At 30.9% G+C, this 16933-nt stretch overlaps 3 protein-coding genes across 4 annotated transcripts in view; all 3 read left to right on the top strand.

Annotated features, from left to right (window-relative positions):
* The window catches only part of Tup (LIM1_Isl and LIM2_Isl domain-containing protein tup), a 48335-nt gene extending 44309 nt beyond the window's left edge, over positions 1 to 4026 (top strand). For both annotated transcript variants that reach the window (XM_083049574.1, XM_083049573.1), the window contains exon 6: positions 709 to 4026. In XM_083049574.1, the coding sequence (XP_082905700.1) occupies positions 709 to 936 (228 nt within the window). In that variant the 3' untranslated portion in view covers positions 937 to 4026. The remainder of the gene's footprint in view (positions 1 to 708) is intronic.
* A 3332-nt stretch (positions 4027 to 7358) lies between these two features.
* Taf5 (TATA-box binding protein associated factor 5) lies at positions 7359 to 11102 on the top strand. The gene is made up of 11 exons (XM_083050072.1): positions 7359 to 7522; positions 7894 to 8079; positions 8211 to 8413; positions 8490 to 8686; positions 8765 to 8969; positions 9087 to 9206; positions 9286 to 9431; positions 9518 to 9655; positions 9989 to 10182; positions 10388 to 10679; positions 10765 to 11102. Exons 1-11 carry the CDS (start codon positions 7460 to 7462, stop codon positions 10977 to 10979), a joined length of 1959 nt encoding a protein of 652 aa, XP_082906198.1. The 5' UTR covers positions 7359 to 7459; the 3' UTR covers positions 10980 to 11102.
* A 325-nt stretch (positions 11103 to 11427) lies between these two features.
* On the top strand, positions 11428 to 16812 carry LOC145943125 (NCK-interacting protein with SH3 domain). Its single transcript, XM_083050529.1, has 9 exons — positions 11428 to 11924; positions 12025 to 12218; positions 12301 to 13188; positions 13518 to 13720; positions 13810 to 13913; positions 14135 to 14353; positions 14435 to 14607; positions 15274 to 15371; positions 15467 to 16812. The coding sequence occupies exons 1-9, from the start codon at positions 11900 to 11902 to the stop codon at positions 15555 to 15557; spliced, it is 1995 nt and encodes a 664-aa protein (XP_082906655.1). The 5' UTR covers positions 11428 to 11899; the 3' UTR covers positions 15558 to 16812.
* The last annotated feature ends 121 nt before the right edge of the window (positions 16813 to 16933 follow it).

Genomic DNA, 16933 nt, shown 5'->3' with positions numbered 1-16933 from the left:
TTATTTAAAATATTTATATATATTTTTTACATAAATTATATTATATATATTAAAAATACACTGAGAGAATCTTCTCTTAAAATTTACCCGGAAAAATCATGATAGTCGTGAGACAATATGGTATGACAAGAATTTTATGAGAATTTCTCTGATTAATATTTATCACAATAAAAATAATAATATCTATCACAATATAATATAAAACATGTTTGATTAATTTTACTAAACTGCATTAGTAAAATTATTCAAACACATTTTATATTTTATTGTAATAGATTATTATTTTTATTGTGATGAATATTAATCAGAGAAATTCTCATAAAATTCTTTCTATACCATATTGTCCCACGATTATCACAATTTTCAGGGAAATTCTAAGGCCCATATTCTAGATTCTAGATCTTCTTTTATCGATAAAAGAAGATCCAGAAAATGGGCCTAAAAGAAAATTTTCTCTGCGTATATATGTATAATAAAAATATTATATTAAATATGTTTATGAAATATATTTAAAAAAATATATATTTTTTAAATATATTAAAAATATATATATTTTATATATACAAATTATATAATATATACATATGTATATATATGAAAAATATATATTAAATACAGAAATATAGTTTTTAGTTTATTTAAAAAAAATGGTATCCAATTTTTCTAAAATTCGTATTCGAATATCGTTACATGTAACAATAATTACAGATGCACGGCTACGACTTGCACGGGGGCCCGCCGCCGCAATTGCCACCCCCGGGGATGCTCGGGGGACCGATGAGCGACGGGGGGGGCGGCCCGCTTCCGCCGCCGGGGCCCCATCATCCGGGCGGCGGCGGACCGGATATGGGCCAGCATCCCGACAGCACTGACAGCTTCGTGACCTACGTCGAGAGTGACAGTGACTCGTTTCATCACGATACGGGAAGTCCATAGTGTCGTGCGCGTGACGGATGCGAGGAAACCAAGATAACGACAACCCCTTCGCCGTCCTTCGCCTTCTTAGCGACCCTGGTCGTCATGCTCGCCGTAACGGCGAGATATTTACGACGGCAGATCTGAATAGAAATCCGGGAAAAAAAAGATATACGCTCGACACGCACACACTTACAGCGGTGGACGAATTTCAGATACCAAAGGACTCCTTTTCGTGTCTCATCTTGTCATGATTTTTCGACGATAATCAAACAGGCTCGGGACGGGACGGGATGAATGGGACGCGTCGGGATTCGATGTTCGAAAGATGATTCGTATAGAAACGACATGATATATCTGGATATATCTGGCAATGAAGAAGAGGTTTGGGGGGATATTATTTAGGACGTTTTCCGCTGCGCGAATTGATATTTATCCACTTGCAACTGAAGAGAATCTCGCGAACCCGAAAATTCTAATTTTGATGAAACTTTACACACATATAGAGAAAATAAAAAAATATTTAAATTAAAAATTTTTTAAAACGCCCCTCATATGTAAACTTTTTACTTTTTTCAATATATCTCGAAAAACAGAGAGATCAAAAAATATTTTATAAAATTACTCTATTTAATCACATTAATAAAATTTTGAAAATATTTTTTTAAAGATTGAAAAATAATTTTTAAAAAAATAATTTTTTTTTAATATTATTAAATTAAATATTATTGAATTAAATTTCAAAATATTAAATTAAATAGAGATGTTCTTACCAAACTTTTGTTTCAAAACATTTTTTGAAATCTCGAATATTTTTATTAAGATATATGTATATTGAGAAAAATAAAAAAACCATTCTATATATGAAAGATGGTTAGAATCGTTTTTGAGCTGCAATTAAAAATTTCTAAATTTATCTATTTATCCCTCCTATATGTTGTATGTAAAATTTTATTAAAATCGGAATTTTTGGCGCTTTATAGATTTCCTTTGTCAGCTGTAACAATATGTGATGAGAGAGATCAATTATCGCATTAAAACACTGTGGAAGTTTAAGCTTTAAAGAACTTTGAACACCCTATGCATTATCCAGATATATTGATTGACGTAAAATCATCGCTGATTGTCTCGTCAGAGACTTTCGATTCTTGTCATTTTTTATTTATTTTTTTTTACTGCATAACGCGTTAAATTTATTTATATAATATAAAGAAATAGCGTGAGATAAAAGTTCGTCGCGCTATTTCTGAAACACATTCAATTTCAGCCGAATACTTGCAAAAACAATTTCAGACACATGTCGTTAACTGCGTGTATATATATAAGAAAAGAGAGAAGCGATCCCGACAACCCAATACTGGAATAAAACACTGTACATAGTTGCTAATTGCTGTAAATCTAAGCAATGTTAAACCATGATGTACTCAGGCGCAAGTTGTAGCGTAGAAAATATGAATAGTGGAATATATATATAGATATATATTATATATAGGCACACATATGTTATGTGTAAATTTATATTAACGATTGCGCATTATTCCAGTTATGTTAAGTTTTCACAACAGCAAAGAGAGAGAGAGAGAAGGAGAGATATGCTTGCGAAGGTAGGGCTTTGCCCTACGATGCGATTTATTTATCTATTGTCCTCGAATGATAGAATTTTTGCCGCGTTATCGTCGTCGATATGTTCTGTGTTCTTCTTTCAAATTTGTACGTTTAAAACGAGAGGCGAGCCTCTCGGTTTAAAAAAGATGGATGATTACGCTTAATTACCGAAGAAGGACAAGGGAGCGGTGCTCCTTCAATTTAATCGAGCATAAAGGAAGCTACATTTTTGACGAACCGTGCAATTGACGTCGCCTTGCAAGCTAATTAAATAACAAAAATTTATAGAAACTAATTATATATATGTAAAATGTAAAATTATGAATTTCTTCAATGTTCGAAGCAAGATTCGCTAGCTTCATAATCGTTAATTTCCCTTCTATTTTCCCTCTCGATTTCTATCTCTATTTATTTTAATCAGAAATAAAGTTCTATATTTTTCATCTCGCATCCGATAATTATGTTATTAAGTTAGCAATTTTCTGATACGTTGGGGAAAAGAAATAAAATTAGAAATTAATAGAGAAAAAAATAAGAGTGAAATATTTCAAAATATTAATGATTTTGAGGACTAATGCAACCGAATTTATGACAAATCAGCGAAGGGAATTGCTTATTGTATTCAATTTTAATGTTATACCTTTATTCAATTTGTCTTAGAATCGTAAATACATTAAATTTTATATTATCATAATTGACTATTTTTTTTTATTTCAACTATTTTATTTACTGGAAGATAAATCACCAAAAAAATGCTTTTTAAGAAACCTAACTCAACTTTCACCATAAAAATAATCAGAATTATTTAAAATATAATTCTGAGATATTTGAAATACAAATTTGAGTTGAAATTATAAATAGTAACACTAAAAAGTGTTTTAAAAAAGAGTAAAGATATTTTATATACATCTTCTTACTTTCGATATACACGTTATTTCTAAATGTAAATTCGATTTGACAATCTAGATTCTGGGACAAATTTAATTAAATTTATTATTTTAAAAAAATTCTAAATAATTTAAAACATTTTTTCTGTTTTTATATTCAATAAAATATCGTGTTGAAAAGATACTTTTACTCTTTGTGCACTTTTTTGAAAACATTTATATTCGATTTCGAATGAAATGAATTCACTTTCTAGAATTAAGTGTCTTAAAAAGAAGGGGGGGGGGGTTTAAATGTTGCCTAATGTATATTAATTATTTTTGCCAATTCGTTTTGCCTTGCATTTCAAGATTGTTGTACAACGTTTTCAGAAATGCGCAAAAATTTGGAACTTTTGCGTACTTTCAATAAGAAAACGTAATAAGTTCAATAAGAAAGCTTAATGAGTGACGGCGAGTAACGCACCGAATTGTACAATAATACTTTTCGATTAATTATTTCGCTGTTCGTTTAGTGGAGAAAAGAAAGAAAATGCACGAGGCGCGTTTGCAGCCTTTTTTGGGGTGTTTGCGTAGAACCTACACCGCTCTCTTGTACGTTCACGTGATTAAAAAAAAGAAACATGCGTAGATCTAACGTTTCGTAATTCGTTCAAGCATCTTCGAATTTGTATGATATTTCTATACTGGCACAATGTATGTAATAAACTGTCGAACAAAAGCATTTCAATGAGGTTTATTTATTTCGGCGCAAACACTTGCGCTCTTTAGATGATATTTAAAAATTTTCAGAGACACTTTCCACTTATCCCATCAATAATAAGAGAGTTCAAAATAATTTATAATAATAATATTATCTTGTAAAATTCTTTGATATTAGAATATTAGAAATGGATTAATATAGCAATAAAGAATGATTGTACATTGTCAAATGATCGTAATTTTAACATTAATTTTTATTTTATTTTATGCGCTTTAGATAATTTTTAAAATTTTTCAGAGACATTTTCCACTTATCCTACCAATAATGAGAATTCAAAATAATTTGTAACAATTATTATCTTGTAAAATTCTAATATAATTCTTTGATATTAGAGTATTCAGAGATTATAAAATAATATAGATCTAATGCTCGTATGTAGTATGCAAAATTCAACGAGTTTATAGCATCAAGAATGATTACACATAATCGCCAAATAATAATCGTAATTTTAACATTGATTTTAATTTAATTTTAATATTAAAAAAATATATATATATATTTAAATATTAATCCAATTTAAAGAATTATAACATATTATTTAAAACATTATTATTTTAATTTTTATACCATATTATTATTTTAAAAATGAATTAACAAATTGATGCTTTAATCAGCTGATATCTTTCAAAAAATATAATTAAGTAAAAATAAAGTAAAATAAAATTAACAAAGTAAAAATTTGCGTATAAGTAAATTTTAAAATAATGTTATAAAAATTAAAATAGAAATATATATTGTAATACCTTATCTGCGATTAATATTTTTTTGATAGAAATCAACTGATATCTGTCAAAAATAATAATCGAGTTTTAAGTATTATAATATATTATATAAAACGTTATTATATTAATTTTTATAACATATATTATTATTTCAAAATTTAATTTGCAAATTAACATTTTAGTCAGCTGATTTATGGCAAAAAATATTAATATAGCGTTAATTTACTAATTATATTTTGAAATAATAATGTCAAAAAAAATTTTAATGTTAATATGTTGTAAAAAAAATATGTGTGTTATATCCGCGATATAATATTTTTTGAAAGAAGTCAACTGATTAAAGTGTTAAGTTGCTAATTAAATTTTAAAATAATAATTTGTTATAAAATTTAAAATAGCAATATGTTGTAAATTATATAATATAATATAATAAACCTTATCCTCGATCAATGCTTTAATTAATTGATTGCTGTCAAAAAATATTAATAAAATGAAAATTTGTTAATTAAATTTTAAAATAATGTTATAAAAATTAAAATTAAAATATAATATGTAAATAATATGTTATAATATGTTATAAAAAATATAATAATTTCTATATATTCTAATATAATTCTTTTTGTTAAATAAAAATTGCTAAGACTCACCGATACGATGCGCAGCAGCGGAGTTGTAAACTGTAACAAAAATACATGAAAATTATATAATGAAATTTTAAATAATTCATATTTCAAAAAATAAAATTATTATTTACATTGAGTTTAATAGTAAACATAATAATAATAAATAATAAATAATTCACCATATTGTTGCTTCGTCGTTGTCCGATGCCACCCGGGGGCTCCTCCTCGTAGAAGAAGCTTCGAAAAACACTTGCACTCGCGTTACTTTTTTTCGTTCGCGACGTGCGACGACGCCCGGACTTTAGACAATCACATTTTCGACGCGTTTCGGTAAAACGCGAGAATCGCGAGAGCTTATTCGCGCGCGAATAGAACCGATGCTCTGTTTTTGCGTCGCCGCTTTTTTCCAGGCCCACTTATCGGAAGGCCTGATCGAACGACGATGACGTGGCGACTCCCCCGCGATCGCGACGCACTTCAGGAGTCGCCGCTATTCCACGAAATGGGCACTACATTCCACTACGTTTTATATTTCACGATTCAACGACGTAGAAATCGCGGCTCGACAACGCCGAAAAACTCCCGGAACCTCACCGGAAATTCGCGTCGAAAGCGCAACGAAAGTAATTCGATCCGCCCGTGTATAAAAGACTCGCCCGTGCGATCGCGATCAAGATGTCGGTGCACGATTTCGCGACGCGATCGGATTTATACGATAATTAAGCACGTAAAAATATTAAGCTCACACTCGTACTGTCGCGGACTGGCGATGAGCGCAAACGTCGATCACGAACAACCGAAAGTACACCTAAAAACAATAGTACTGGTGTAAGACTAGCACTGCCATTTACGGGACGCGCAGCACGCCAAGGTCGCCAAGTCGTAATGGCGGATGGCGGAGACGAAGGCGAGCTCGGCTCGACTCGGCTCGGCTCGGCTCGACTCGGCGGCAACCCCGACTCGGCGCCGCGGCGGGGCGGGTGGTGGGGGGATGCGCGCGCCACACAGCCCCCACTCCGCGCACCACATTCCGACGCGCCGACCACGTGACGCTGCGCCACTTGAAGGTTAAAAGTCGAACGCGCCGCGCACATCGACACGCGCTCTCTCTCTCCCGTTTCATGTTGCACGATCTGAAATCTGAAATTGGCAGCACTGCTTGGCGACCTTGGCGTGTTGCACGTCTCATAATTGGCAGTGCCAGTCTGGGTGTGTTAATTAATAAATAATTATATTAATATTAATATTATATAGTATTAATTTAATATTATTTTTTAATATATCGCGCGAAATAAAATTTATACTGGATATTAAGGAAGAATGATTCAAAATGTTCGATTTTTTTTTATAATATTGAATGAAATAATATTCGAAAGAGAAAATTATATTTATACTCAAAAAGATTGATTTGCGGATCTGTATAAGCATTTTTCGGGTCCTTTCAGAAAATGTATGCACGTGCCTTATTATGATGATCGCATTTTTGCTGCATTTCGATGTGAGAGGCCGAGTAAGTAGACAGATATACGTTACACTTGAATTATCCGAGGACGATGTTTTCAGGAATCTCAAGTGGGTGATGATTGACTTCCGAATTTACACAGAGGCGGGTCACCAAAACATATCACACATCGCAATCCGATACTTTAAACGAGAGATACTTGCCGATAAACTTTTTCGTGCCAAAAATCGCCTTTGAACGGGAATAATCGGGAAGAAATGTACGGAGAAGTTCGAATACGTGTGATTCCGTTTACGACTTGAGGACGTCTATCGGTCGCGAAATTGAGATTCTCGAAATATCGAAACTGGCGATATATCGAAATCGCGACCGAGGCGCCGCCGAACGTTTCGAGAGGTTGGCAGGCTCTTCGCGAGCTTAATTTTTCGCGAGAGTTCACAGAAAAGTGTCCTAATACTTTATTAATAATTAATAATCGCGCAAGTATGGAGAACGAAAAAAGCACCATGCTCGCTGTTTTACAGCTCTTGAAGAAGTACAATTTAAAAGTAAGTTGCGAAAGATAACCTCTCTCCTAACCAATCTGTCAATGATTTATTTTATTCCAAAAAGAAAAAGAAAAAACCATCTGTCAATGACCGAGTTTTGTCAAAAATGTTTTCTCTGCCCGAAACAAAATACAAAGTGTCTTTGAAAATCTATTAAAATATAACAAGAAAGAATGTTCGATGCTGTTATAAAGAAATTATTGCATTGCGAAGTGTCGAAAACATAATTGGTATCCAAACATAAAGATGAAAAATTATGCGTTGACAGAAGGGGATGAAAGAATATTCTGTATTAATAAATGTTATTGTATGAGAAATATAATAAATAAATTTGTGTATAATTATAGACTATTAATGGATCTTTTTTTTAGGGGACCGAAGAATTGTTTAGAAAAGAAGCCAATCTCACAGACATCTCGGCTGAAGAAGCTCAGCAAACTGATTCCGAAGTGACCAGTGTTCTTTCTGCTTACAAGAGCGAGGGGGATCCTGCACAGTATGAAAAAGCGTACAGCGAATTGAAGAAATTTGTAGAAGGAGCTTTGGACATTTATAAGGTACAGTAAAGCTATAAAAATTGACATACTTGGGAATATAAAGTATTTTGTGTGTCAAATATGATGATAATTATAAGTTTATAACATTATAATTCTCTCACTCTAATATTTATTTGTTTATATAATGATAGCATGAATTGGGGACCATACTATACCCAGTGTTAGTGCATATGTATCTGGAATTAGTTTACAATAACCATTCCAAAGAGGCAAAACAGCTCATGGAAAAGTTCAGTGAAAACTTGGAAGAATATTATCAAGATGACTTGAAAAGATTATCCAATGTAACAAAACGAGAGCAAATGGCGGGGAATGAATTAACTGACACATTTAAGTAAGTATATCTGTAAAAAGAAAAAGTGTAACTAAAGTATTACAATTTTAACATATCGTTTGATGCTTACTTGCAGATCTAATCAGTTTATAATTAGAATGTCGAGGGATACGCTTTCTATACTAAAGCGACATTTGCAGGAGAAGAAATACAGTGTTTTATTAAACATTATACAGGAGCATCTTTACTTTGACATGTACGAGGGTGTTGCTCGTAATAAAGAACAGATAGATGCAACATCCGGAGCTATGGTGGGTGAAGCCACTAGACAAGGTAATGAAATTGTTTCATATTTCTAAGAAAAGAGTTCTTTATCTTACGTGCTTTATTAATAAAATTGTTACTTTATAGATAACAAGGCCAAAGTCTATTATGGACTTTTAAAGGAACCAGATATTCAATGCATAGCGCCAGCCGAAGAAGAAGAGGATGATACAGGTGGCGGAGATGGAGATAAACCAAAAAAGAAGAAGGCTAAGAAGGATCCTTTGTTTTCGAAGAAAACGAAATCAGATCCAAACGCACCACCTGTGGGCAGAATGCCATTACCTAATCTGTAAGAATTTCAAATAAATGATAAATAATTTAAGTAATAATTAAAGATAAAAGTCTTTTTTTTTTTTAATCGTTGCTTTTATGACTCTTTCATACAAATCATATCTTTGTAATTTAGGAAAGATGCAGATAAACTTGAAAAAGTTAAGGCATTGAGGGAAGCGTCGAAAAGAGTTATTCTGGGAGCCGATAGTCTACCATCTATATGCTTTTATACTTTGTTGAATACAGTTCATACGTAAGTAAATGTAATGTAATGAGCAACTTTTTTCTTTAATATTTACTGTAATTATATTATTACATTGGAATATTTATAGTGTAACGGCGGCGGAAGTAGCAGAAGACTCAAGTTTATTAGCTATTGGCTTCAGTGATTCCGGTATAAAAGTTTGGAGCTTAGTTCCACAAAAATTGAGGTTGATGAAGACGGGTGAACAATTAATCGACGTCGAACGAGAAGCAGGTAAAACATAAAAATTGAAATAAAATTTTCTCAATTTATATTTTTTCAATTTAATTTTAAAATACATATTGTATAAAACTTTACAGAAGACGTACTGGTTAGAATGATGGACGATAGGACGTCTGAAACTGCAAGAAATCTATATGGTCATAATGGACCAATTTATAGCCTTTCATTTAGTCCAGATAGAAATCTTTTGCTCTCATCGTCAGAAGATACTACAAGTAAGTTTTACAAAAAAGTACATTGTATACTTAATATTCCGTTTTAAATAAAATAAAAAAATAATTTTTGCATATATAAAGATTTACACACAACAATAAAGAATTATAATATTTATTTTATTCAATATTTATTTAATATTCAATATTATTTTATAGATTAATAATTAAATTTAAATTCAATATTTATTTTAATATTCAATATAATGCATAGATGCAAAAGAATGATCTGTAAAGATTGCATTAGTAATTCTTATAGACTATTATTTTTTATTCTCTCTCTTTCTCTCCTTTTCTAAAGAATTTTTGCAATAATATTTATAATATATGTTTTAGTAAGACTATGGTCACTCCATACATGGACATGCGTCGTATGTTACAAAGGCCACCTATTTCCCGTGTGGTGTGTAAAATTCTCACCGCATGGGTATTACTTTGCAAGTGCCTCGAATGACAAAACTGCCAGACTATGGGCAACCGATTCTCACCAACCACTACGAATATTTGCTGGTCATTACTCAGATATTGATGTGAGTCTGATTTTCTTTAATAACTGGCTTCTTAAATAATTTTTTAACATTCAATTTATTTAATTTTATTTATTTAATTTTAAATTAATCTATTTAATTTTAATTAATTTTATTTATTTATTTAATATTTATCAATCAAGTTGTTTGTTCAGTTGTTGATGGATTATTATCTTATATATTATTTTATATATATATTTTTTAACAGGTAATTCAGTTTCATCCAAATTCGAATTACGTCGCGACTGGTTCCAGCGACATGACTGTGAGATTATGGGATTGTGTGACCGGCAGCCAAGTTCGATTAATGACCGGACACAAGGGATCGATATTTTCTCTAGCTTTTTCAACGGAGGGACGATTTTTGGCTTCAGCCGGTGCAGATCATCGTGTACTCGTGTGGGATTTAGCTCACGGTCATCTTGTTGCAGCCTTATCAGGCCATACAAATAACATACATTGCTTGTCGTTTAGTCGAGATGGCAATATTCTAGTCTCAGGTATTTGTTCTATTATAATTCCCACCAATTTTTCTATATAGATTCAACGAAACAGAAGTTAAACAGTAGATTATCATTTTGACAGGATCCCTAGACTATACGTTGAGATTATGGGATTTTACAAAATTAGCGGAGGAAATGAGTCTAGAAGATGTGAATGTTTCGCACAATCCAGATGTGAAAACCAATGCAGAATCCTATTTGTTGCGTACTTTTGCTACAAAAAGTACGTCTGTTCTAACAGTACATTTTTCACGTAGAAATTTACTCCTGGGTATCGGTATGTTCGATTCGACGTAATTTATCATTACGTCTCAGATTCACCGTTTTAAATACATACAAGACTCAAATTATATATTAAGTATATTATATAAATTCTATCAACTGTAATATAAATTATTATAAAGCATTAAAGTTTTTATAATAAATTTTTTTAATAAATTAAAAAATTCATTAATTTTTGCGTATTGTGCATATATATTACTATTTTATAATAAAAAATATTTAGTTTTTAAAAAATATGCATTAATGCTTTATAATAATTATAAAGCATGAATAAATTTTTATAATAAATTTTTTTAATAAATTAATAAATTAATAAATTAGTTTTTGCGTAAATGCATATATATATATATATATATATATATATATATATATATATTACTACTGTTTTATAATCAAAAATATTGAGTTTGTAAAAAATACGATTATAGCAATAATAGAAATAATAGAAATAATATCGCATTTTACTAAAATTAGCATAGAAGCTTCGAAGTTTATTCATTCAATTCTCTCATTTAATACAATCGTTGCATACTATTGTTATGAAATCGGAAAACGTAAATAAAAAAAACATCGAGGTCGAGTAAGATGATGCATTACGATCGATATATAGATATATATATATATATGTATAATTCGCAAGATTTTGCAACTCGAACTGCGGGTGAATGGCGATAAAAGCGCGATCTGTTGGTAGAACGGAATATATATGTGTACACACACACAAACACATACACACGTATAGAAAAAACTCGACCGGACGACAAAAAGCTTGAAAGAAAGGAAACAAGTAGTGGAAGAATAAAAATGTCCGCGCGCGTAAATGAAAGTAAGTGAGTAGGCGATTCTCCGGCGCTCCAGCTGTCAACTATCAGCTGTCACCTGTCACTTTTTCGGGCGTTGCCTCGTGAAACCGTCGCGTTTCACTCTCGAACACGATGGAGGATAACAGCGCGAGGTTAGGTGAGTCGAGAACATGGTACATCCATCTGGAGCCGGGTTTTTTTTCTCTTACATCTTCGAGATGTATAAGTTTCTTGACTTTATATTTTATTTCGCGCAGCTGCTGACAACGGACACGAGGTGGTGAAGGCGATGTACGATTTCAAGGCCACGTTTGCCAAGACTCTCAGCTTCCGGGTAGGCGAGCATTTCCTTCTGCTGCAACGAAATGTCAAGCAGAAGAATTGGTGGCAAGTTGTGAACAGAGGGGGACGCCTAGGCTACATACCATCTAATTATGTCACCATTGTGAAAGTACGTTGACTTGATTTGTGCATATACATACATATGTATATGTATAATTTTTATATAATTATTAATCAATCATTATTATTAGGTGCAGCCTCAGTTCTTGATTGACTTCTTGGAAGACTGTATAATAACTTTGGAGACGGAAAATAGTAGACAAGGTGACTCGCTGCAGATCGACAAGCAGGATCTATTAGTGCAGTTAATAGAGAAGAAGAAACAAATTGAACTAGGTAGAAAATCTAAGAGACAAGCGCCTAAACCGCCAGATTTGGAAGGTAGTGTTATATCTGGGGAGACAGATTCGGCGACTGTCTGCGACGATATAGAAGCGGACGTCAAATCAGCGCCGAGTAATACTTCTTACGCGACAGCACGGACGACGATTCACGGTAATGGGAACGCAGAAGCCGTTCAGATACTCAATCAACGACCGGCAAAGGAGAGTGAACGTGTACCAGCGCTTCCTCGTCAATCGTCCTCGGATACTGTGCAAAAAGTCCAGACACAAATCACAGATGTTCGTAAAAGCTCGTCCCACGGTAGCGTGCAAACTATATGCAGCGGCTCGCCGGCCAAATGCAACTCGTCGGCTAAGAGTGGCTCGCCTGTTAAGAGCAATTCATCGTTACAAGCCATCAATTCGCGAAGCGCTTATCAACTGCTCGACCAAGTGCGCAAGAATACTCAACTCAGTCACGAAATGTCGAAGGTCGCGGTCACAGTTGTAGTCTCTGGCCTGCAACAGTTGCTGCCAGAAACTATAAGTCACTATCTTGATGCTTTGTTGCATCAGCTGCAAACACCATTGACTGTGTCGAAAATGAGCATAGAAGAAACTTACGATGCCAATAGGTTGAGAATAATTTTTACTGAATTGACTTTGTGCAAGGAAGACTCGCAGCAAAGGAGTTGGATGCTTTACGAAGATGAATCCATCATCGTGGAATATATCAAGGAACTGACCGAAATATTGGTGTGTATAACAACAAAATATTTAAATCGAGATGTTAATATCACATACTTAATATATTTGGTTCTTAATATTACATATTCCTAATTCTTTTTAATTCCTTTCAATAAGTTTGTATCAATATGCAATTTTTAAAGACATTGCAGCCTTTAGAGTTTCACATTTTTATTTTTGTGTCATGTATGGAATATTAAATATATGTAATACAATTGTTAGTATTAAATATGTGGTATAAATAGACATTTGCTTATTATTATTAAACAAATTAATATTAATGTAAATAATATAATTATTAAACAAATTAAAATACATGTATTTTCTTTATCGAACAGACCAATGCAGATGCAAATGTGTCGAGATATGTTTTGAGGCAAGATCGATACAATGGAGTAACAATATTGATACAGTATTATCAAATGGAAACAAGATGGACTATCAGGCAATTGTTGTTACAATCGTTTGGTGTGATGTGTAGTTTGGATTCAGTGGTCGTGACTATAATGTTAAATAGTATTTTACCAATGGAATTAGCAAGGTACTACGATATAAATTTAGAATATTTAACGAATAATTATATAACATTTAAATAATGAATAAAATCTCGTGATTACGTGACTTTTGTAGAGACATGAGGAGTAATCCCAGAAATGTAGTAAGATTAAATTACTCATCTTTATTACTTACAATGATCTTTTCAATGGGCGAACCGATGCCAGTTACACATTTAGGTGAGTAAAAAATTAATAATACAATAATAATATGAATAAAAATCAAGATTAAAATATATATTATATAAATAATAATTATATAATATATATATTATATAAATAAAAATTATATAATATATATATTATATAAATAAAAATTATATAATATATATTATATAAATAAATATATATTATATATATTGTAAATATATATATTCTCTCATGAATTTTTTATTTTACAGAACAACTCGGTCCAGACTTTATATCGTTCCTCCTAGACTTGATAGAAACACCACCTGATACAGATTTAGAGGATCAAATTCCGGACTTGTTCATAAATTTAATATTGTCCTACAATCTCCAATTTACAACTTCTGAGAATATGGTTCTAAATGCCTTACATGAACGAACTGTGGCCAAGATTTTCACTGAAAAAATTTTGTTTCTTTTTAATAGAGAAGGTAAATTTTTTAAGTAATGCAAGTAATGTCACAAGATTGACTCGTTTAAAAACTAACAAACTGACTTTTAATTCATTGCAGAGGATCCGATACGAATATTCGATCATGAGCCTCGACCGCCGCACTCTGTATTGAAACTTTTCATCGACTTATTCAGTAACGATGCCATAGCGAGTCTCTTTTATACCAATGATGTGAAGGTTCTCATCGACATCATTCTACGGCAACTTTTCGACATGTTCCCGGGTGATAAGGTATTGTATTTTATTATGTTATGTTCAGGGATGTGCAAAATGTGTCCAAACCCATTTAAAATAGAAAATGTAAAATAGTACTTTTCTATTTGAAAATGCAAAATACTATTTAGACACCCATTTAAAATAGGAAATTAAAAATAGGCATTTTTTCAAATATTTATTTCTTTATTAAATTTTTATAAACATTCTTTATAAGCTTTCTTTATAAACTATCTTTTAAAAATTCTTTAAACTTTTATAAACCCTATTTTATATATTTTTAATATAAAAAACAAAAATTACATAAATATATTTACATGTGGAATACACAAAATTTTTATTATTGTTTACAGACATTTATTTAATGACTTCTTTAATTACATTTTGATTGTTATACGTATTACATATAATTGATTAATTTTTGGTTTGCAAGAAAAATGTATTTGAAATAAAAAATGGGTAATAAAAATCATTTAAATGGAAGTGTAAAATAGTTTTTGAAAACATGTATTTTAAATGAAAAATATAAAATAGGCATTTTACATTTTATATTTCCATTTTAAATGCATCTATTTCAAATAATGCACATCCCTAGTTATATTGATAAAAATGTTTACATTAAATTTATGAAAAATATTTTAGATACATATGTATCTAATATTTATATTTAATCTTTAATGACAGCGTAGACAATATTTAGAGCTTTGTCGTCGAGTTTTACGTACCTCAAGTTATAACGAGCATCGTCATCGATCTGAAGATTTGTTAAAATGTTTCACAAGGTAAGACTCGATTGTTATGTCATGTTTACAAATTATCGACAAACATTCTTGTATTCGATTTCATTTTGTTACATCTTGTATTTTTTGTTCTTTAGAATATTCTGCGAGGAAACAGCAGAGAGTAAAGAAGACCAGCAAGTAGTACGCGAAATTAGCAACGAATTTCCACATTTATTCAAGATGTGACATTTAATTTCATCCTCTGAACAAGATTTAGAAGAGGATGACTTGCAAACTCTTGTCTAAGTATAGATCTGAGAAATTATTAAAAGACAAAATCAAACGCAATAAGTTTTTGTTAGTCCTGGCTTATATTTTATTTCAACGTTAGTAAAGGATATAGCGGAATGCGCACAATTCATGAAATATCGACGATGTGTTTTATGACTGCCATAAATGTCTTCATTCGGTTGCGGTGCTACAAGATGTCATTTGTTGCAATGTATTTAAGGGAAATTGTAACTATTTAGAGTGAAGAGATAACGACTCTCGTATGTGTAAAATTATTATATATACGCATAGCGCATGAAATAACAAATAAGTTCTTTTCACTCTTATTACGAGGACCATATTGATATTTAAAAGCATTCCAATATTTGCATAACTAAATGACATTTTTAGTAGTTATATAATTAATCTTGATATATTAATTTATATATATATATATATATATATATATATATATATACATATAGAGATTATATATATATATGGAGATAAAGTTTAATATTAACATGCAGCTGATACACATCTCTGTGTGTATTGTTAAAAGATGGATAAATCAATTAAAAAATTATAGTATTTCTTCGTAAAATATATATTATATATATATATATATATATATATACATATATATATATATATACATATATATATAATCTAGTCCACATCTATGTGTCAGAATATACTCTAAGTCATATGAAAATTAAATAGTTTATATATCTTGTTTTTCAGTAAGATAAAAATACGTTTACGTATAAATACAGTGCCGTTATTTTACAAATGTTTTAATTATATAAAATAAAATTTAGATAGAAAAAACTTTGTCGCGGATTTACTTATAAGACTTACTAGGTGCCACTGCGCTATCGGTAAAACTTGCTAGTCTATAATTAGTGACTATATTTTTTGAAACATGTTATTCTATGTTATGTTTGCAACTGTCGACATGTCAATTATATAGGAATCTCAAATTTATTGTGATTAATTGAATGTTAAATAATTATAAAGTTTAGCCGATAATTCTTTAGACAAGATACTAACATATTTTCTCTTTCTTTCATAATTAATTATTCTAAATCTAATCTAAATTATTCAATAGAAAACTAAATTTATGATGATTATAATAGCATATGTCTGTTCGATATTTGTATTGTCTCGATATTGTTAACGAGCATTAAAAAATAAAATATTGTTACATGTCTAAAAACGAGGAAAATAACAGGAAAAATAGACAAATATAAACAAAAGGAATAAAAATAGATATTAAATCAAATTATATATAATTGGTTATACATTTAGTTTTACAAATTAACTAAAGAATTGTCGTCAAAAAATAATTT

Source organism: Prenolepis imparis, unplaced genomic scaffold (assembly GCF_030444845.1).
Source record: "Prenolepis imparis isolate NDT839.2.m4 unplaced genomic scaffold, iyPreImpa1.0 SCAF_11, whole genome shotgun sequence".
In the NCBI taxonomy this organism is placed as follows: Eukaryota; Metazoa; Arthropoda; class Insecta; order Hymenoptera; family Formicidae; genus Prenolepis; species Prenolepis imparis.
This window is presented reverse-complemented; position numbering and strand designations above follow the sequence as displayed.

Coding starts and splice junctions, on each gene's coding strand:
- Taf5 (XM_083050072.1), top strand. CDS start 7,460: ATGGAGAACGAAAAAAGCACCATGCTCGCTGTTTTACAGCTCTTGAAG. Junction 9,432..9,517: donor CGACGTCGAACGAGAAGCAG/GTAAAACATAAA, acceptor AAAACTTTACAG/AAGACGTACTGGTTAGAATG. Junction 9,656..9,988: donor ATCGTCAGAAGATACTACAA/GTAAGTTTTACA, acceptor TATATGTTTTAG/TAAGACTATGGTCACTCCAT.
- LOC145943125 (XM_083050529.1), top strand. CDS start 11,900: ATGGAGGATAACAGCGCGAGGTTAG. Junction 11,925..12,024: donor GGATAACAGCGCGAGGTTAG/GTGAGTCGAGAA, acceptor TATTTCGCGCAG/CTGCTGACAACGGACACGAG. Junction 14,354..14,434: donor GTTTCTTTTTAATAGAGAAG/GTAAATTTTTTA, acceptor AATTCATTGCAG/AGGATCCGATACGAATATTC.